Below are 20,758 nucleotides of genomic sequence, written 5' to 3' on the forward strand. Positions count from 1 at the left end.
GGGTTTGTGCCATGACTAAGCATATATTTAACTTTGGTTTATGTTGCAATCTAAAATAAAATTTGCTTATTAGTAAACACTAATAGCATGCGCTAAAATATTTTTTATTTTCTTGATGCTTAAAAGAAGATCTCGCAAGAGTTCTTGCAGAATCTTAAAAAGGAGGATTGACTTTTGAGAGGTTTATTTTTATTTTTATTTTTTTAAGTATCTTGTAAAGACAAGTAAAAATGTCATTTTAACGAGAAATGCTTCTCGTTATTACAAGATGGTGAACAAATATTTTTATTGGGCCGTGAGTAAAATCCTGCTGTAGCAATCATATAATTAAGGACATGGCGTAAAGTTAAGCGCAATCATTAAAATAAAAGCATAAAATGTGCTATTAAAATGCAAAGGCTCACAGATGGGAAATACAAGAATTATAGAATAACAAAGAGAATAATGTAACAATCTCTTTTCAAACTAAGACGTACAATTATACAAAGTCGTGTCTATGAATTATGAAAACGTCTTCTCAAGCGGACGAGTGTCAAAGCTCCATGTAAAGACAGTTCAGCTCCAGTTCTGCTGAGGGGGCTGCTCGGTTCCTGTTCAGGTCTCTACCGGATATGACGTTGTAAAAAAACCCCACCTCCTTAGAGTTTCCTCTGACGTTACAAAAGACAACGACAAAGCGAAGAGAGAGAGTCTAATCCCGAAGGTAAATGTGCCTGGAAACGAAATTGTTACTTGTGAAGCTTTACAGCCTCGTGCGGTGTTCGATAGCACGGTTTTACGTCCCAGTCTGCCTTGTTTGAACTCCCAGCCACAATGTCCTGCGTAGTAAATCGATGGCACATGTAAGCTTTGCCGTCTTAGCTTAGCGGAGCTAGCCGCGTTAGCAAGGCGGCGCCGGTTGGGAAAGAGCCCCCAGCTTGGGAGCAGATCCCGGGGGGTAGTTGAGTCTGTCTTCCTGTAGAAAGGTACCTTAAATGTGGCCTTTAGCCCAAAACCCCCTTCCTCAAGCCCAGCGAAGCACGTGAATGCTGCATGTACCTGCTCCGTAGGTCAGGAGCTAACCACCGATTAAAGGGCCCGTTTGACGGCTCAGATCCGCTTTCTGACTCCGGTTTCGCTGAATCCAGGCCATTTGTGACAGTGTCATCTAATGTTTTGTTTCATTTTTAGCTGGAATTGGTTCGAAAGAATTGCAGCTTGTCAATAAAAAGCAGTAAAAAAATACAAAAAACTAGAAAGTGAAGTGAAGAAAGTGGAAAAAAATATTTATTTTTTTAACCAAATCGTAATATTTTACAGATTAAAAAAAAAAACAATTATAGTTACAACAGCTAGTTGTAACTTGAACTCTGTGACACAGAACAGGTCTGTGACTATGTTAAATGTGATTTTTATGTATTTTGTTTTTCCCCGACAAAATATTTTGCATATATTTGAAGATGTAACCTTAGTTTGCGGTAGTTTGTACTAATTTCTTGGTATTTTGTATTTAAAATGTTAATCATTAGCTTCAGTTCTAATGCTGTAGTTCTAAACAGCAGGACAAACTACTTTTTCTAAAAGTACAGTTAATTCTTCACCTGTCAAACTGTTTTGACAAAAACCAACTATGATTACCGTGATTTTTCAGAGAGTGTTATATTAGAGAATATTATTGTGCAGAGAATAGCATAGTTTATTAAATACTGGACATTTCTCCTGTATTTTACATGAAATACCTTCTATCTTGGCTGTTGTATTTGCCTGGTATTAAGTTTTGTGTTTGTTAAATTATATCAATATTTTGAGGTCTATTAACTGCTGTCGTTTAATGATCTGCTGAGCAAAACTGGCTGCAGGAATGTTCTCGCATTCAGGAGGCTCAGCACCGATGTTGCATATATTTTTGGTTGTTGTTTGTGTGACTGTGGGTGGATTCTGTCATTGACATTACAGGAAAGAAACAAACAGTAATATTCATTTTTTTAATGTAAGTGTTTTCACAGGAAACGGGAACAAAGGTTCATGGTTCAGCAAATTTAATGTATTGTCTGTATCATGCATTGAAGCAATATTATAATTAGACTCTCTCTTTTTTTAAAAAAAACACGTAAAAGGTTTTGTTTTATAACATTTTGTTTTATGAAACAGATGCTATGTTTTAGGATTGGAGCTTTAAAGTAGTAAACGTTCATATTTTATTTTTGCAGGTCGAAGCTGAGGGCCATGGCTCGTGGGCAGCAGAAGATTCAGTCCCAGCAGAAGAACGCCAAGAAGGCAGCAGAGAAGAAGAAATCTCAGGGCGCTGACCAGAAGACTGCCGCTAAGGCCGCTCTGGTCCACACCTGTCCTGTCTGCCGGGTGAGTGCAACATGTAGCAGTTGATTTCACGTTTTAGTGGTTTTCAACTTAAAAATTTGTCCTTTAAATAAATCCATAAATCAGGCAGATTATGATTTTGTATCAGGACCAACTAAGGTCCTGCTAAGGTGCATTATAAGAAAAGATCTTAAGACAGAAATATTTTCAGTCTGTTTTAACATGCTTGAAATGAATAAAATGGACTATGCCTGTTTTATTCTATCATACCCGTTGGTCTTTGGGAATATTAATAAGTTGTTTGTTGTGTATTATCATGTTTTTTAAGAAGTTAAAATAAACGAATAATCTTATTCTTTTTTTTTTTTTCTTTTACAGACACAGATGCCAGACCCCAAGACCTTCAAACAGCACTTTGAGAGCAAACACCCCAAGTCCCCCATGCCTCCCGAGTTGGCAGATGTTCAGGCATAAAGGCCTTGCTGGCTGGAATGGATGTGAACCTGGGTAAGACTGAGCTAACTGCGCTGCTGTTTTTAGGAAACGTCTTTGCTGAATTCGTTACCCTTGTAGATTTGGTGCAGCCAAGTTTTGAGAAACAACCGATTTTGAAAATTCTAAACTGCTAAAAACCACACTGTTGCTTACAGATACACAATGACCACGGACTTTGAAACGCGGCACCTGAAGTATGTTGATGACAAACACTGGGACCCGTCAGTATTCAAATGGACAGCGGGTTGGAAGGGAGGGCGGGGGGAGGCTGTGTGTATGTGCTGTGTACGTACATATGTATGTTTAAGACAGAACAATAACGATGGAGCAGTAGTACACCAGCAGTCCGTTTTTTATATTTATTGTATACAACTACCTTGATTTTCCAAATGGGGGGGGGGGGGGGGGCGGGGGTGTCTCAGCAGCAAGGTGCTAACACTGAATGAAATTTTTTTGTGACTAATGGCAGAGTATATACTAGCTAGAAATGGGAATAACATAGAAAGATTAAAGACTATCATCCAGAGGAATAGATGGTGCATTCACAGCCCATCACTCATTTACAGCGCATGTGGAATTAACGCCTTTCCTATTTTGGGTCTTCAGACGCTCAGACAAAACCTTATTAAATTGAGTTCACAGTCAATTTTTTTTTTTTTACCCTTTTCAATAAATTTAACAGTGTATTTAATGTGATGGGTCTTCGCAGGTGATTTTTTTTTTTTTTCTTTTCTTTTCCTGACAGGATTATAGCTAGATATCCAAATAGGTGGTGGTCCAAAATAAGGAGAAATATTAATATATTCTGCAATATTGCGAATTTGTGGACATCGTGGAGCCCATTTGTATTTACACTCAAAACGGTGAGCTTTATTTTTACTGGGACAAGTTGCGGTTGGTTAAAATTTTTTTAGTTTTTTTTTAGCATCAAACATCCACAAATGTAGTTTTATTATCTCAGAAGATGAAGAGCAGAAAACCCAAAAAACAAAGACAAAAAAACAATTATTTTTGCATCACTGAAGTAATGTGGTTTACGTCAGTGATGAGAATGACATTTTATTGATTGTTTACAATGACATCAACATCTTCATATACTAAATGGGTTGTTACAGCAGCTGCGTCGTTCCTTTCTTGTATTAAAAAAAAAGGCATCATTAATGGCATGTTCTGCCATCCAGTATCATTTGCCATTTTTAAAATTACACGTAACATTTTCTTTTCTCATAAAGCAGACATGGAAAAGTTATTCGTTTACAAAAATAGATCAAATTAAACAGTTGATAACTGGTGAGTAAAGTGTGCTAACATTCAGTGTTCTGGTATGTTAGCTGGTTAAAGACGTGTTAGACATTAACTGGACACAATTGTTGTACAGAAAACATCTTCAGCTCTCAGATGTTTAGGTCACGCATGGAATATGTATCAGTTTGAACACAGGCAAATATCCAATGGATTTCACTTAATTTAATGAATGACAAGCAGTCACTGATTCTAAATGTGTCAAACACACACCTAGATTTCTGCTCCCTCTTCCCTATTTGCCTTTAAAGGTTTCTGTAGAGTTTATTTCTGAAAAAAAAAAAACATTTTTTACACCTTAACCAGCATTCAGGCTGTTCAGCTGCACCTCATAGACATCCACAGGTCTTAACCACCATGTTCCGATGTTTTTTGAGGATAACGTTGTTGTTGTCGTCATAGAAGAGGACGGAGATGGGGCTGAGCTTGGTTGGGGCACAACACGCTTTAGGAACCTCATCAGGCTTTAAGAGGTGGACCTGCAACAACAGTGAAATTTAATATTAAAAGACCTTAATCACCATGTCTCAGAACAATGTAGGAATATTCCTGTATTCATATGCACAGTCCCGTGCAAAATTTTGCATTCCCTTACTTTGAACAAGCAAAAGAGTAAAACAAAGCCTTTTTTAACATATTTGATGCACAGTCAGCAAATACAAATGTTCCTTCATCAGAAATGTATCAATGGTGATGAAAACGGCAAAGATAGAATTATTATTATTATTGTACTATAACTTTTGTATTAACCCCCTGAACTGTTTTCTTAGTTCCGATGATGAAAGAACATTTATCCAAACTAAATGTGCATTATTAAATTATTCTTATTCGAGGTTCGGGTTAGTTTTCATCCCCTCACGCTGAAATTGCATTGAAGGGGAAGCAAAATGCAAAACACAATTTGTACACGACAACTTCCAGCAGGGGGCGCTAGATTCACAACTCACAGTAAAAAAGATGCAGCAAATGGCACCGACCCAGAAATGATCGTGTAGGATGTGTGTGTTAACTGTACAGAAGGGTTTACTTCAAATAGTACTGCATAATGCGTTTAGGCTCATCTACTACATCCTATTGTGGAGTCTCCATTCTGGGACGTCAGGATGAAGCCACCACAGTGTCACGTGTGTCTGTCATTGTACTGACCACTTGCTGGATGAGAGCGTGGTTGGTGGCGTTCATACAGGAGCCCAGAGGATAGAAACACTCTCCATCACAGTAGTAGGCCGAGTATCCAGTGGGAGCCAAAACCCAGTCCTGGGAAAATCATAAATGTATTAAGAAACATCACAGTATAATATGCAGAAATTAAATACTGAGTTGTCTATTCCAAACCTCAATGCAGAACTATAAAAATACTTCTAGTATACTGCTACTTATATAAAAGCACCAGGCAGAATGACTTTTTAAAATACATTTATATTCAAGAGCGTCAGCTGCAGTATTATGGATAATTTAGAATACAGTAGTTTTATGAAAATATATTTTTATAACTATGATTCATTTGCAGTCAGGTCTTCACAAACAAGGCTGTAACCTCACTATGATTTTACCTGATTCATTAGAAGTTTTATTTTTTTTTTAAATGAATAGGAAGAGTAATTTCAAGACTTTGCATTTGTTGGTAAAACATATTGGACCCATGACACGTGTTATATGTTTTAAATATCCTGTCACATCTGCACTTGATAAAGCTTTTTCAATCTTTACTATTTAGTTGGCTCCATATTTAAGAGTAAGCTCAGAGCTATGAATTTCATTATGAATTTTGCTGAGGTTTTTGTGATTGTTGCCGCCTAAAATGCCTAATACATATTTGCTATGTGGTTCTGATGTTTAAAACCTTCTGACCTTCCATCCCAGGTCACTGAAGCTCACATAGAGTTCATGTTTTTTACAGGGCTGACCTCCGTTGTTAGCAGGCGTCTGATCTGAACAGGGAGGGAAAAAAAGAAAAACAGACAATAACATCAGTTTTAGTGAGAACAGGCCGATGTTTTCTGTGGAATAATTATCAAAGCACTCATCATTTAATCAGTCATAACAACACAAAAGTGACTAAAGTGGCCTTTAGAAATTGTTTTTTAAATAGAGTCCACAAACCACAATCTAGAGAAATCAGCAAGGTTGAGTTACACAATATTACAAATCTGTGTAACGTCCCAATTTCAGCCATTTTTAATAGATTATAGCTAAAGGTGGTTATTCCAAAGATATACTAAGTTGTTTCCGCATCTCCAAATGTAAAAACTAAAGCACCGAGTCTTGATAGACGCAAATTCGAGAATGGAAGTGGACAGAAGCATGAAACTCAGAGCTGTAATCCCACAAACTGTGGGCGGCTGGAACCTAACTATGGATGTTGGGAAGGGGGAGGTCGTATTTGGGTTTCTTCTTTCGGGGGTGAGGCCTGACAGCTCTCGGCGGCCGACACGGGATCTGACTCTCCCTGAAGAAGGTCACCATGAAGGGCTGTTTGGAGCGAGGACCCCTGCGACCCACCAACCCGATCCAGCCTGCAGAGAGGGAGCGGTCTGGAAGAAAAGTGTTTGTCACGTTAGCAGTGGTGACAGCACAGAAATCACTAACACTAGATTTGGTTGAGTTCTGTGGAGACTGCTCAGGGCTATCGACCCACCTTCCTCAGTCTCCACGTACAGACGTATGCCCAGGTTACTGCGGGGGTGGAGGAGCCAGTGGTTGGAGGCCGTGGTGACGTCGAAGGCCAGCCAGCCCTCCTGTCCTGCAGGCACCGACTGCATGTCCAGCAGCATCAGCTCCGGCTCTCTGGGGGAAAAGAACATATGAAAGTCTTTTTTAAAATGTTTTTATTTTTTTTTACTTTAAACATTTACCACAATTACCTCTGATGCTCGTAAGTCTTTGCATTAAAGGCATTTGTTAGTATGTGGATACCGTGAACGCAGGACAAAAGCTAAGGTGAATCAGGGAAACGCAAAAGACAGCCGGCCGGTGGTCGGTATGATCTGCACAGTTTTACAGCATGGATGGATTAAGAGAAAACGACTGTAATGAGGCTCTCACTTTGATTTTTATAGTCATTTTGCCAGTCTTGTCTTGATATTTTGTCTTCTATTGGTCATTTTCTATCTTTTTATAGTCAAATTGTGTGTACTTTTAGTCACCATGTGTCTTTCTTTTTTTTTTTCCTTTCTTATTTTGGTCATTTTTGCACGTTGGTCATACCGAGGTTGTGGCTTCTTGACCTTTCCTTCAGTAATACAGTGCATCCATAGCCGTAAAACAGATTACAAGTTACCAGTCCAAGTTATTCTCATGCAAATCTACAAACTTTTTGGAGTCTGGATCATCTTATCTCACAAGCTGGAAAGAAACAAGTTCCATATGTTGTGAATGTTAATTTAAGGCCTATAATCATCATGTTTCTATTGAGTTTTGACACAAGGGTGTTTACACCTCGCAGGGAACTGAAGCTGAAGCCTGTAATAGCTGACAAAAATGGGCAATGGTCCAAGTAATAATATTGGTTTTTGATTCAGATTGTCAATGGAAAAAGAGTAGAAGTGATATGATGACTGTGTAAGGGAAGCGGCTATAAACAGACCTCAGTAAAAAATGTACTTCAAAGCAGTGTTAAGGCTTCTGATAACCAAAAATAAAAGAGGACAGAATGCAACTCGGGGGTCACCTGTGCTTGTTCTCTCGTTGGATCTCATAGACAGAGATGTGCAGTGTCCGGTTTGCCCTCTGGCCTACTGTCAGCGTCTTATAGATACGAAACTCTGCTGCGGTCACCGTCTCACCCTGAGGGAGCGGCGTCAGGTCAAAGCGAAACTCCTTCCAGTACGGTCGAGGCTGCAGGAGGTCACGTTCCTGCTCCACTGCACGAAAGGATACAAGCAAGAAGAACAACTAAATAGTGAGAACAGAAAAGTGAACTTTAAAACGGGCATCGGTGGCTGAGTTTGGAATTTTTAAAGCTGTGAAAGCAAACTATGTAAATACTTTCAAATTCATTTGGATGAGTATTTAGACAACAAGAGCAGAGGAACAATTATTAAAATGGAAATACATATTAGAGATCTGTGATAGTGTTTGTTACCTGTCTTTGTCATATATGATCTAAAAGTGAATTTGCTCAGGATTGAGAATGGTTGTTGAATAAAACGGAATATGAAGGAGCAGTCTGGGAACTTACAATCACTATTTTCGTCTATTATATTTATAGATAAGAAAGAACATGACCTGAAAATTATGACTTGCTTCACCCTCCACAGTCTTTGAAAGACAGTGAGTGAATTTCCCAAAGTGCAATATAATGGACACAAACGTGTCCAAAACCACAACTATGTGCACAATCCACTACCTAGTTTGCACCAGCTTGAACTTTATAGGCAGAAGATTTACGAGGGACGTTTGCTCTTTTTCACGCTCATGCTGCCTCGCACGGGATAAAAGGGAAGTGCTTTGGTGAAGGGGTAAAGGTCATGTCAGCCTCCATGTCTGCAGAGTTTTCTCCACCTTTAACCAACAGAAGCAAAAACGGAAACATCGCTGTGACTAGAAAAACACAAGTGAAACATCCTTTTTAAGAACAATATGTAAATGAAGAGATGACTAGGAAAACACACACCCTCCTACACGGAACACGAACTGAAACAGCAACACTGTGTGTGTGTGTGTGTGTGTGTGTGTGTGTGTGGGACACGAAACAGCTCTGGTCATTGTGGTTTGGAACACACACACGTGAATTCATGGTAAATAGAGATGCTAAGGACAGGACACCCCCGATGGGCTGGGCTTGCTCATATCAGCACGCACACACACACACACACACACACACTGCAGTAATTAGAGACACTTAGTGCCCTGAACCGCAGCAGCTGCTCAGCACACACACACCACTAATTGCAGCCCTGCCTGGTATTTTTAGAGTCGCTCCCTCCATAGCAGTATTTTCATCTCGCTCCGGACCGTTTGCATCTTTTTTCAGTGTGTTTGTGCCTTTAATTCTAACCAGCTGTGTCTTTCCATTACATATGTGTAGGGACACACACCCATGTGAGTTTGATTCAACCTATATGAGCGAGATGCTTATATTAGATTCATCATGGAGAGAAACTAAATATACCGGGTGATATGCAAAGTGTTGTGCAGACTTGTGTGATGTGTTGTTTTGTGTAGATCTGATGAGGCCTAAAGGTTTTCACAATAAAATAAAAGCTCCACCACTGCAGGGAAGAACGGCTGTGGGTCACTATTAAAGGCGTGAGTCACCTTTGCTTATAAAGTTGCTGTGGTTTGGAGGATGAAATGCTGTGTTTTCGCAGCGTTGACTGATAAATTTCAGGGTGCATTTTCTTCTCCAAAACAGAGCAGAGTTTTCTGAAAGGAAACCTTTAATTTGACGCACATTCGTCAAAGATCCCGAGCAGAGAGAGGAGATGATGTTTCCCACGGTAAAGCAGACACACATCACCATCCCATTCCAGAGGAGCTGCAGGAAGGAAGCCATTGAGACGAGGATGTTTAATTTTTATGCTCTGACAGATAGACATCGGTCAGGCTGCTGTGTGGATCTAACAGAAACGTGCAGTTTGCTCGACATTTTATTTATCGGACATCCTGTGTTTTCACTGATCGACTGAATTGTATTTGCAAAGATGTTTAAACTTCATGAGAGAACTATCTGTCGATTCAAAAAGGATTTCAAAGGATTCAGGTCTTGGACCATCCACAGTACCTAAAATTATGACTCCAAGAAAAATTCAGTGTGTAAAGGCCAAAGACAAGAAGCCAGTGTTTGTGTTTGACCTTTGAGCCCTGAGGTGGCTCTTCATAAGAAACCATCATGCTACAGTGAGGAATGAAGCCACACGGGCTTAAGAGCACTTAGGAAAACCACTGCCTCTTAACACAGTCCGCTGCCGCTCCAGAAGTGCAACGTGAAACTCGTCTACATCAGTTCTGTGCAGAAACGCTGCCGAATTCTCTGAGCCTCACGCACAGATTTGTCCACGTTTCAGCTGGTCTTTGGAGAGAGGAGACGTTGGTCTCTCTGTGGACATCTATCTGATGAGGAGGCCTTTAGAGATTTCAGAGACACTGCAATCAAAGCAACATCTTTTCCAGGGAAGTCGATGGATGTTTCGCCGCGACGTGACCAGGCCTCATTCTGCACGATCTACAACTGCATAGACACAGGGAGCTTACACTGGGCCGGCCTGCCTGCAGTCCACATCTGTCTCCTACTGAAAATGTGTAGCACATCACGATAAGGAGAACCCGACAGTGACTGTGGACTGTTTAGAAAGGGGAAGTCTTTTTTATTTTCCCCCAGAAACAATGTGCAAATATTCCACACGCAAAACGCCAACAATCGATATCGTCAGTTCTAACCAGTGGTAAATATTTGCTTTTGAGTCTGTTGCAGGAAAGAAACTCCAACTTGTATTTACCAAAACCCAATTAAAGTTCATCTGTAAATCCCTAAAATTATTTCTTCCTACTTTGTCACAGATGTTAGTTTTTATTGCTTTTTTACCGAAATCTCCTTCTTTTCTGGAAACAGGGTTTGTGTTTTGAATAAGAATTCGGTTCTGTAGCCTGTAAAATGACAGTTGTTCTAAAAATGCTTAGTTTTGTTTAAAACAGATGAATGATTTAAGATGAATAACTGTGGAAAACGTCTATAATATGGAACCTGGGACCAGCACATTTGTTTTTTTGTTTTTTGAGTAAATAGGGCATCAGGCGTAAAAAAAACTGTGCCAAATCAACATGCGGACAATGATCCGCTGTGGCGACCTTTAACTCGCGGGATAAGACGAAAAGACAAACAACAATAATAATAATTCATTGAATGCGTGGTCAATTCTAGTAACTTTACCCAGCTACTAAAATCCACTGAAGATGGACAATAATTCAATCACTACCTGCTGACAAGTATAATTATAAGTCTAAAAAGTTTGATGATGAACATCCATCAAACTTTGTACCAGGGATCCACTAAGTGCTGGGACAAGCTTGCTCAGCCAAGTTTGGCTGTAGGACCAGTGGCTTTAGGAATTCTGAGCTGAAACCTAAAGCGTCCAATATGATTGAGCTCTTGTGACAATGGTTTTAATCCTCTGTGGGGGTAAATGCTGGAGGAGCTCTTCAAAGGAACGAAAGCGGTAGCTCCAACTTGTCCCTGACAGTGTCATCAAGTTCACACACAGTATAATTTCATCCTCTCAAGTTTACGCACATTTTGTAGCCAAACCACAAAGTGAAAAAAACTGAACCGCTGTTTGGAGCTGATGATGAAAATGTTTTGTATTTAAGGTTTAAGTGGTTTGCTGCTGTTACTTAATCAGTCGGGTCATGTGACTCCGTGGTCACCTTCCCATCACCTGGTCTGTTTGAACTGGCTGCTTAAGGGGAGGAAGTGGGACTTTTGGTGCAGGGAGAAGTTAAAAAGTCTCTACTCACCCAGGTTGACGAAGCTCATCACGGTGTCGGCCTCGCTGACCACCGTGCCCAGCGGCGGGGTGTGTGTGCTGATGGTCGGCAGGGCTGCGTGGTTGACGTGAGCCAACCTTTCTGCCCCTCCAAACTTGCCCATGCCAGGTCCGCTCACAATAATTTCATTCCCTTCTTCCTCCCCATCTGCAGACATGGCATGGTAGAGGTCCAGCATAAAGAGCGGCGCGGAGGAAGGAGGCCGCAGGGGCGGGTGGGGCCTGGGTCGCCCCGGCAGCCCCAGGATGGAGAGAATCTCCTTCTGCATCTCCTTCTTCTCGCGGCCACTGAGCCGTTTGAAGCTGGAGTGGACGACGGCCTCCGCTTGCTGGCTCCACAGGGAGAGAAAGAGCAGGAAGAGCAGGGTCCTGAGGTGGAGGAGAGGCCGGTGGGGTCTGAAGGCAGATCTGGTCTGCTGCTGGAAGAAGAGCCTGCTGCAGTTGTTGCTTGTGTGCTGCTGTTTCATCTTTCTGCAAAGACAAGAGCAGCTGTAGGAGACACCTGAGGTCATAGCTGCGATTTGGTCGGGTTTAGTCGTCTCGGTCGGTGAATCCTGGTTTTTAGTCGGACTTAAGAGTCGGGGTTATCTGTCCTCCAGTGTTTCCAGTCTGGCATCCACACTCCACGTCTCCTGCTCGCTCCAGCTTGTCTCCGGAGTCACCACAGACAAATACAGCCTTGATTTATGCCTGATGTGTTTAGAAGAGAGCTGGCTCTGGACAGGACGTGTTTACCGCCTTAAACTGCCTCTGTTTATCTGTCCCTCCCCCCTTTGCCTTCCTCTCTCCCTCTACTACCTTCTCTAATCTTGAAGAAGAAAAGTCCTCACCCTCTGATCTCCTCCACCTCTCAGATGTGCAGCAGAACAAACAGAGATAATGAGAGCGAGGGCATTTTAGCTGTGTTGTGAATATAGACAAAGACTGGTCCACACTTTGAAGTTGCTTGAAACCAATTTCAGTGATGAGCAGGTGCCACGGAATTAAAATTCAAGAGCTGTGCCATGAGCAGTTGCTCCAAGTTTGACCCTATCAGGAAGAAGTTCACACCTGCAGTGAGTCAGGCAGATACCCCACGAGGATCTGTGGAGCAGTCACCGCTGGAAGCTTTTATTCAGTCATCCTTGAGTAACTTATTCATCCATTCAAGGCTGCTCCCCACCCACACGTCTCCTGGGGATCCAGATGTCTTCCATAATCCAATTATGGAAACAATAACTCCAGGAAATTGTTTCCCGATTGTAATCCTTGTGAGACGCGAGAGTGTTCTTCGAAAAACAGTGGGAGAGCAGAGCTGTGCTGTGCTGCAGTGGCAGTGTTTCCCCTGTATGAAGCCTGCAGTGTGGAACAGTTGTTCAGACCCAGGAGGGAGTTTCCCTGCCAGCGTCCGCCTCTCCTGCTCTCATCTCACCATCACCCCTCCCAGTGGTCTCTTTGGGAGACCTCATCTCTCTCCTTCATACCTCCACCCAGCTATCTTTTCATCTTCTCATGACTGCCTCCTTTCATAGCTACTCAGCGTAGAGTCTCAAGCGGCTTGGCGGGAAAGATCCGAGTGGCCTGATGCTGTTAAACTCGTGTGAGGGTTTAATTTCTCTACAAATGTCACTGTGTTTGGGGCCCCAAACCCACAAAGTTAAGTAGTTCATCTATTTTAAGACAAATTATACTTAAATCTCTCCACTGCATCTAGGCCTCTCTTAGAGTTATTCCTGCGATTTCCCGTCAACGCTCCAGATGGTTCATTAAAGTATTCAATTATTCAGCCATTTAGAGGAATATAAAAATATGACATTTTTAAAAATCAATTTCAACTTTTCCTTTTATTTCCTAAAATTCATGATACGCCCCGACCGAATCATCTGTAGGATCAGTCACAGAAGCAACATTTACTTTTAATTGTATTTTACTTTACTATTTTTATTTTTACTTGAGTAAAAGTATTGTTTACTTATTCCACGAATGTGTAACACAACAGAGCCGGTAAAAAGTTAGGTTAAGTACCCCTCCATATTTTAATATTTTATCTATCTATAGCTATATACACTCACTGGCCACTTTATTATGACCACCTGTACAATCTAATACGATCCAATACAGCAGCTCTGCCATGAATTCTACTTTTACAAGGTTCTAATTTCTCAGTTTCTTGGTTGAAACCGATGGTTCGAGCTGGTCCCAATGTTTTGGCCACACTGTTTAAAGTCAATGAGGTGGCCTAAACATTAGGACCACTTCTTTCTATATTGAACTCCAGTACAACTCTACTAACCACTTCTGTGCTGGACTGCATTAGACTGCACAGGTGTACCTAACAAAGTGGCCAGTGAGTGTAGATAGATCGAGAGAAAAGTGTGCTTGTCTGTGATACTGATAGTTTTCCAGCTAAACACTAATTGTTTTAGACAAATTTAATTCATCAGCTGATCGGGGGTCAAAGGAAACTTCGAAACCTTTTATCCAATTGAGTGACAGTATTGACTGTCACTAGCAATAGAATTAACTGCAGCTATTCAGTAATTTCTCTTAGTTTCCAAATTGGCTTTCGTGATTTTCGGGTCTCAATAAGGTTTTATTGGAATTGTATATATTTTTCTTACATGTTCAAAGCTCTAAATTCAAACTTGAAGCTGAGGTTTGGATAAAAGTGGAATGGAAAATGTAATTTTAACTTCCGATGAAGCGTGGTCCAAGCCACAGTAACACCTTTGGAAAAGCCTGAATTGAAGTGGCAGGTTTTGCATTATGCTAAGACCATTTCCAGTTAAGCAATTCATTAGATCACTGGGTTTCCCTGCAGCAGGCCTAATGCAAATACAGAGGGCATGTGAGTTTGAACCAAAAGAATCTGAAGGGAAGAAATGACTCAAATATAGTAGTGAGGTTGAGCCCTGTGCCAGCTTGTGTTTGTGTACTCTTTGCTTCAAAGCAGCCTGGTACGTGTGGTCACTTTGAAAGGCATGAATAACACTGACCAAACCAAACTGACCGTGGTTCATTTTGTCCTGGCTGAAAGGGCGAGTCCCAAATGCCAGAAATTAAAGCTCTTCCCATCATGTTTTTTTTTTTCTTCTTCTCACTGCACATCTGCAACTTAAGGAGGTTTTGTCTGGAGAGATAATGGCGAGAGCAGTCAGAGAAGACAAAGAAGAGGACATGAAAGAACAAAGAGGGAGCGAGCTGAGGAGGAGTGACAAAAACGAGGGAATGAAAGGGAGCCGAGTGCCCCAGAAACCATATAAACCCAACCGAAAAATGAAAAATGACATTCCTGGGAGACAGGAGTGGTGGAAAAGACCGAGGACCGTCATCATCGAGAGGTCTCGGGTGACAGATGGGCTGCAGGGAGGACGGGTGGAGATGGATTGAGAGCGGACAGAAAATACAAGGAGTGACTGTACACACAGCTGCAGAGGTTGGACTCATCATCTCCGGTGGAACCACCAAACAAAGTTATTTTCAAATCCTGAAAATGTCTGTGTCTCTTACAGACGCATAAACTGGCAATTCAATGGAGACTTTCAAATTGGGATGCTGACAGTGAGACAGAGTGGAGCGAAAAGAATCGTTAAACATTTACGTTCAACCATCACCACCTTCCCCGTGTTTACCTCCTGTTTGTCTAAAGGAGTGAAGATCCAGTGGGACGCGTCCTTATCTCTTACAGGATAATTAGCTAGAAATGTCCGGTCACTGGCTCGGAGTCTGTGGTCTGTTGACAAGTGAATAGAGACACACACGCACACACAAAACCCAACACTACACCCATTTAGGTCATTCTGATCTGAGCACAAAAGTACGCAAATGTGCACAAAGACTCTAAACAAGAAAACAATGACGTTGCATGTGCACACTGTGTGCTTTCACCTTTATGTTATACAGCACCCGAATCCAGCAGCTTTTGGTTCTGATGTGCACAAACCCCCCAAAAAAAGAAAAACAACTCAAAGACAAGACTGTTTTACTGCAAGCATATTTTAATACAAAAACAGAACAAAAAAAAATTGGTTTATAATTTTAGTTTTTTGTTTTACTTTTACACGACGGACTTCTAGTAACACCCCTCCCTCCCTTCATGTTCTCATCATCACACTGAGAGGAGCACAGCATCAAAAGGTGGTGGACTTGTCTCCTGCGCCCTGAATCCCCCTCAGAGACACAATAAATAAATAAAAATCACCATAAGTTGTATTCTTTCTTATTGTAATGTCATTTCATAAACTTCATCTCTTACACTGAGATAACACAGCGACAATTCGGCCCCGTCGATGACAGGACATTTGAAGAAAAAAAAAAAAAAGCCTAGAAGAAGAGACGCTGGGGAGGGACATGAGTGAAGAAGCCTGCTCTCATTAATCCACTCAGCCCAGGACTCCTGTCATTCATATCAAAGTTCTTTCTACACATGAAGGGCAAACCCCTTTGGTCATGGTCTGGGAATCGCAGTCATTAGCACAAAAGAAAAATGAACAAACAAGGCCACAACTAGAATCAGTGACCTAGTGAATGATGTCATGTTACAATAAAGCAGAAACACACTTTACACACACACACACACACACACACACACACACACACACACACACACACACACACACACAGAGATAATGTCAAAAGGTGGATTGGACATTTACTTGGTACAAAAGAAAAAAAGAAGAAGAAACAATTCACAATTTCTTTAACAATAATACTAAATCACTCTTTGCCAATGGTGATATGACATTAAACTGAAAAATAAATAGATGTTTTTTTTTTAGGCTAGAAAACAAAAGTACAACTCACTACATCATAAATTAACCAGAAAATGAGAAGAAAAACTAATTTGTATTTGCAAATTAAAATTTTGCATACAGTGACTCAAGTCAATGACCTGTGGTATCTCCTGTAACAAAGACACACGCGATACACAACCACCATGCGTGTGAGAATGTGTGTGTGTGCTGCTGGGTCGCTAATGGCCACGCAGTGTAGACGTTAAAGTGGAACCGCAGAGAAAGAGACAATAGGTGCATGCTGGTTGTCGAACTCTGCAAATGCGGCCATTAACATCTGGTTAGGTTACACATGTGGTTTACTGTCAGTGATGTGCCGTTAGTTGAATGTGTCACCGTAAAAATAGTTCTGTCTATTGCCGTTTGAGATGTTGCTGTTTTGGATTGTTGGGCCGGTATGTGACAGAACCACACCGGCCTTTTTCTGAAATGCACACACGGGGCTGATCTTAACGTTCCAGCGGTCGGGAGGAGTCTGCTCTGTGGGTTTTGAGTGTGTGAGTGTTTGCCCTCAGCAGCAGCAGCAGCACCAGCACCGATCCTCTAAGTCTGAGGTTAGGCGGTGTGTGTGTGTGTGTGTGTGTGTGTGTGTGTGTGTGTGGGACAGCGTTTCCCGCCTCTTGAGCTCTCCACATGTGGTGTCTGCCTCTGCAGATCTGCTGAGGTGACTCTTTTTCCCACCAACCAGTCAAGGGAAAGGGACATGGCAGTCGTTGCATATTTTCTTTTTTAACTCATCGCGGAGGCATCTGACCCACAAGCCAAAATAATTACCCACAATTCTTTTCTTTTTCTCCGAATCTCAGCTGAGCTTTTTTTGTTTTTGCAGCCGTGGTGGTGCTGGTGCTGGCGGCCTGTCCCCCTCCCTCCCTCGCCTCTGTGTTAACGTGTGTGTTTGTGTGTCAGCGTGGTACAAAGCAGTTTACAGACTTTCTCTGTTGCTGTGTGTAACAGGAAGTAAGGCAGCATCACGTCAAGTCGGTCGGTGTTCGGTTCCCCACTACTGGGGGACATTTGACAGACAAAGCAGGACACTGGAAGGCAAACTGGGGTCGCTTCTTAAAGGGGAAAAATTCAGTTTTGACCCCACAAACTTTACTCCTCTTGTGCATGTTCATCGTTCAGTCTAAGTGCGCGGGGAAAGAGCAAGATGGAGATCATCCAACCATCTCTTCCTTTCCCCTTTGTAATATATCAGTCATGGTGCACATATGCTATGGATGGACATCCAGACGGAAGAGCTGGAACACCCAACATGGCTGATGATAGCAGTCCACCCTCTGTTAAAGGGAGGAGTAAGTTCTTCTCCAGTTTCTCTGTGGCTGGGGCTATTTCTTTGCAGACCCCGGGGTCTTAGGGCTTGGGGTCTTCTTAGAGATCATGGGTATCTTGGAGGGTTTGGCTCCGGTGCCGGGACGTCTCGGCGTGTCTGAGGTGTCAGAGCAGACGGAACGAGCGTCCTGGAGTTCCGATGCATCCGATGCATCGCTGCCGCGGCGACTGCTGGCTCTGCTGCCCGCCCGGCTGCCAGCTCGGCTGGTTGGACCGCTGGCTGTGGACGCCCCTCGCTTTGGGTCTGACGTGAGGACAGAACAGAGGGAAGATGAAGAAAGAAAGAGTTCTTATAAAATCTTGTTCTTGTCAATAACATAAGAAAAACATTAACAACAATTTCAGCTTGCTAGAAATATGTTTATGAAATTTAATAGCTAGAGGCTCCAATGTTACACCAAGTTAAGGTTTTCACACATACCAGACTACTGCAAACTTTGGGATATTTGGTGAATCCTTATTTTTCACGCGATAAGAGAATTTGCTCCCTTTAAGCCACGAACATCAAAGGGCATAAAAAATACAGTGTACAGTCTACAGTGTCTCACCAGTTCGTCCAGGTTTGCTGGTGTGCGACGTTCCTCCATTCTCTCCCGTCAGAGACCCTCGGCTCGAGTGGAAGGTCGGCCTTTTGAGTTTGGACCCCGACGCCGCGCCCTGCAGGAGCATCAGGAGACATCAGCTGAGGTCAACTCCACCGGGGAGCTGAGTGCATCATTCACATTACATTCACGCTAGGATTTTAACACAACGCGACGAGTATGTGGACAGTAAATTACTCTGACACACGTCACCAGACAAAAACAGACCAACAAATAATTGCAAAACACAAAAATTAAAACTACACATACATATATTTTAACACACAATCTACAAATTCTACATGTAACTGTAAGTGGTACAGGTTTGTTGTTTTTGTTTATGACAAAATGTAGTAGTAGTAGTAGATCACTGAAGTGGGGCTAAAGGCTGCGTGATCTTTAAACTGCCTGCTTACAGCCAGTAAAACTGGGCTTCAAAATGTAAAACCGAAGTTTGCCAATGTGAATAAGTAGTTTCATTATTAGGATGAGGTTTTAGTTTGACCACATCATTGATTTTTCAAATTAAAGGCCATATGAAAGGATATGAAAGTTTTCATATGACAGCAGCAGAAGTACAACCTCCTGTGAGGAGGAGTGGGGGCACTTGGGAGTGTGCGTTAGTGCATCAGCGCGTTCAGTGGGGTGGGGTGGGGTTTGTTGGGGGGGGGGGGGGGGGGGGGGGGGGGGGGGAGAAGGAGGTGGATGGGTGGATTGAGTGTGTTACCTCGTGCCCAGGAGTGGTGTGGCCGAGATCTGGGCAGCAGTGGCACTTGGTTGGCGTTGGAGTTTTACTGTGTGCCAGCCAGGGCTTGGCATAGTCGCGCAAGTGAGTATGGGAGGACTAAAGGGAGGAAGGAAGTAAGCAAGGGAGGAAGGAATGAAGCAAGGAAGGAAAGAAGGAAAGGGGGGGTTGGAAGAGCAGGAGAGCAAAGCAGCGTTGGAAAGAATCAAAAGAGAAGGAAGAAGAGGGAAGGAGCCATTGACCAAGCGAGGGAGAGCAGCGCAGTGTGTTGTTTTGTGAGTGGATTTTTTATTTAGTTTTTTTTTAAACAGAAAACCCAACAACGCAGGGAGGACATTTTTGAAGCCAGGTTAGCGGGGTTCAATGACAGGAACGAGGGGGGAAAAGGCAAAAAGACAAAGGAAAAAACAAAGAAAGAAGAAAAACAACAACAAAAAAAAAATCAAAGTTCACAGTTAGGAATGTGGTGATTTTTGACAACAAGAGGATGACAACAACTGCACAATGTGAGATAAACCCATAAACACACACTGTCCCTCACACACACTCACTGTAATGCTTTTGCAAAGCAATCAGGTGACAAACAGTGGTGACAAATGAAAAGCCTCACTAACAACAACACTAACAGCTGATAATGGGCCCTGAGCTTTTACCATGAATGTTTCTGAATTAAACATGCACAAAGGTGAAAAACAGACAAATAGTGTGCAGAGATCAGGAATAAAAGGCTTTTCTGCTTCCACTACCATGACCATGGCGTTCAGGCCCAAGACCCTTTGTTCTTCATATAAGTAAAGTCTTTCAATAATTTGTTTCATATTTTATTTGGCATTGAGTTTACTTATCACCACGTTACTTATGTTGATTATCCTTCGGGTTAAATAGTGAGTAATTAGTAAAACCCTCCTGGATCAATGCTGAAATGTAAAGACATGATGTAAACAGAAACCTGTCTCTGGATGATACAAAGAATTTAACTCTGACTCGAAATACTGATTTGTTGATTTCTGCTCTTACCCTTGAAGATGCGGAGGCTGTCGGTGTGGCAGGGGCCGAGGGGGCCGAGGGGAGGGAGGCGCCGCTGTGGGAGGCCGAGGAGGAGGAACGGGTGGGGGAGGCGTTGCGGGAGCCAGGTTTGGACCGTCTGCCCCTGGAGCGTGAGATGACCACGCCCATGCCCACACCCTGAGGAGCTCCTTCAGGAAGGATGAACTTCTCCCTCAGCTCCAGGTTGGTACGACCACGAGCTGAAGGGAGAAGCAGAGAGAGACACACAGAGGCACAGGGGAGACAAATGAGTTGGTTTGTGTGCGTCGGCTCACGGTCTTCCTGCGGCTGGGGGCGGCAGAGGCAGCGAGCAGGGTGAGGGAGAGAGTCGGTGCTTCCTTCGCTGCAGAAATCGGGGCATTTGAGAGCGCACGTGAGCAGAGTGGGTGTTTGGAGGAGTGGGGGGGGGGGGTGTTCAGCGAGTGCACTTTGGTTGGTTCAAAGGTTGGTGGTGAGGTGAGCGTGTTTGGTTTGTGTGTAACAGTAGGAAACGGATTCAATACGCAACGAAAGTCAGTAAGTCGTCCGTTTGTGGACACGTTTTGGAGACACGCTGTCATTACTGCAGACAACCAAAGAGCTGCGTTGGGGAAACAGACTTACTCACTTCTCTGCCCGCTGTTAGATGAATAGATCGACGTGACTCTCATTTAGCTTAGCTTAGCAGAAATACTCCCCTCACCAAAGATAAGAAAAGGTAAT

At 42.6% G+C, this 20,758-nt stretch overlaps 3 protein-coding genes across 24 annotated transcripts in view; 1 reads left to right on the forward strand and 2 right to left on the reverse strand.

Moving 5' to 3' along the window:
* Positions 1-603: 603 nt before the first annotated feature.
* zgc:91910 (Zinc finger protein 706-like) lies at positions 604-8,258 on the forward strand. 2 transcript variants are annotated; one of them, XM_067479573.1, is made up of 4 exons: positions 604-703; positions 2,190-2,340; positions 2,677-2,805; positions 7,796-8,258. In XM_067479573.1, exons 2-3 carry the CDS (start codon positions 2,206-2,208, stop codon positions 2,770-2,772), a joined length of 231 nt encoding a protein of 76 aa, XP_067335674.1. In that variant the 5' UTR covers positions 604-703; positions 2,190-2,205; the 3' UTR covers positions 2,773-2,805; positions 7,796-8,258. The 2 variants fall into 2 exon arrangements, with proteins under 2 accessions (XP_067335674.1, XP_067335581.1); XM_067479480.1 differs by lacking the exon at positions 7,796-8,258 and adding an exon at positions 2,949-3,484 and having other exon boundaries at positions 605-703.
* Positions 3,799-14,578, reverse strand: bmp8a (bone morphogenetic protein 8a). Of its 2 annotated transcripts, XM_067479345.1 has the most exons (8): positions 14,520-14,578; positions 11,551-11,975; positions 7,766-7,958; positions 6,734-6,882; positions 6,450-6,629; positions 5,947-6,026; positions 5,242-5,352; positions 3,799-4,574 (listed from the first exon to the last, which is right to left on the reverse strand). In XM_067479345.1, the coding sequence occupies exons 1-8, from the start codon at positions 14,576-14,578 to the stop codon at positions 4,425-4,427; spliced, it is 1,347 nt and encodes a 448-aa protein (XP_067335446.1). In that variant the 3' UTR covers positions 3,799-4,424. The 2 variants fall into 2 exon arrangements, with proteins under 2 accessions (XP_067335446.1, XP_067335356.1); XM_067479255.1 differs by lacking the exon at positions 14,520-14,578 and having other exon boundaries at positions 11,551-13,480.
* A 960-nt stretch (positions 14,579-15,538) lies between these two features.
* macf1a (microtubule actin crosslinking factor 1a) overlaps positions 15,539-20,758 on the reverse strand; it is a 194,909-nt gene continuing 189,689 nt past the window's right edge. For 15 of the 20 annotated variants that reach the window (XM_067478944.1, XM_067478312.1, XM_067478467.1 and 12 more), the window contains 4 exons: positions 20,027-20,256; positions 18,992-19,108; positions 18,232-18,340; positions 15,539-17,927 (listed from right to left, as the gene is read on the reverse strand). In XM_067478944.1, coding sequence (XP_067335045.1) covers positions 17,680-17,927; positions 18,232-18,340; positions 18,992-19,108; positions 20,027-20,256 — 704 coding nt within the window. In that variant the 3' untranslated portion in view covers positions 15,539-17,679. The remainder of the gene's footprint in view (positions 17,928-18,231; positions 18,341-18,991; positions 19,109-20,026; positions 20,257-20,758) is intronic. The other 5 variants (XM_067479025.1, XM_067479114.1, XM_067477988.1 and 2 more) reach the window with 1 other exon arrangement.

Source organism: Channa argus, chromosome 1 (genome assembly GCF_033026475.1).
Source record: "Channa argus isolate prfri chromosome 1, Channa argus male v1.0, whole genome shotgun sequence".
Lineage (NCBI taxonomy): Eukaryota > Metazoa > Chordata > Actinopteri > Anabantiformes > Channidae > Channa > Channa argus.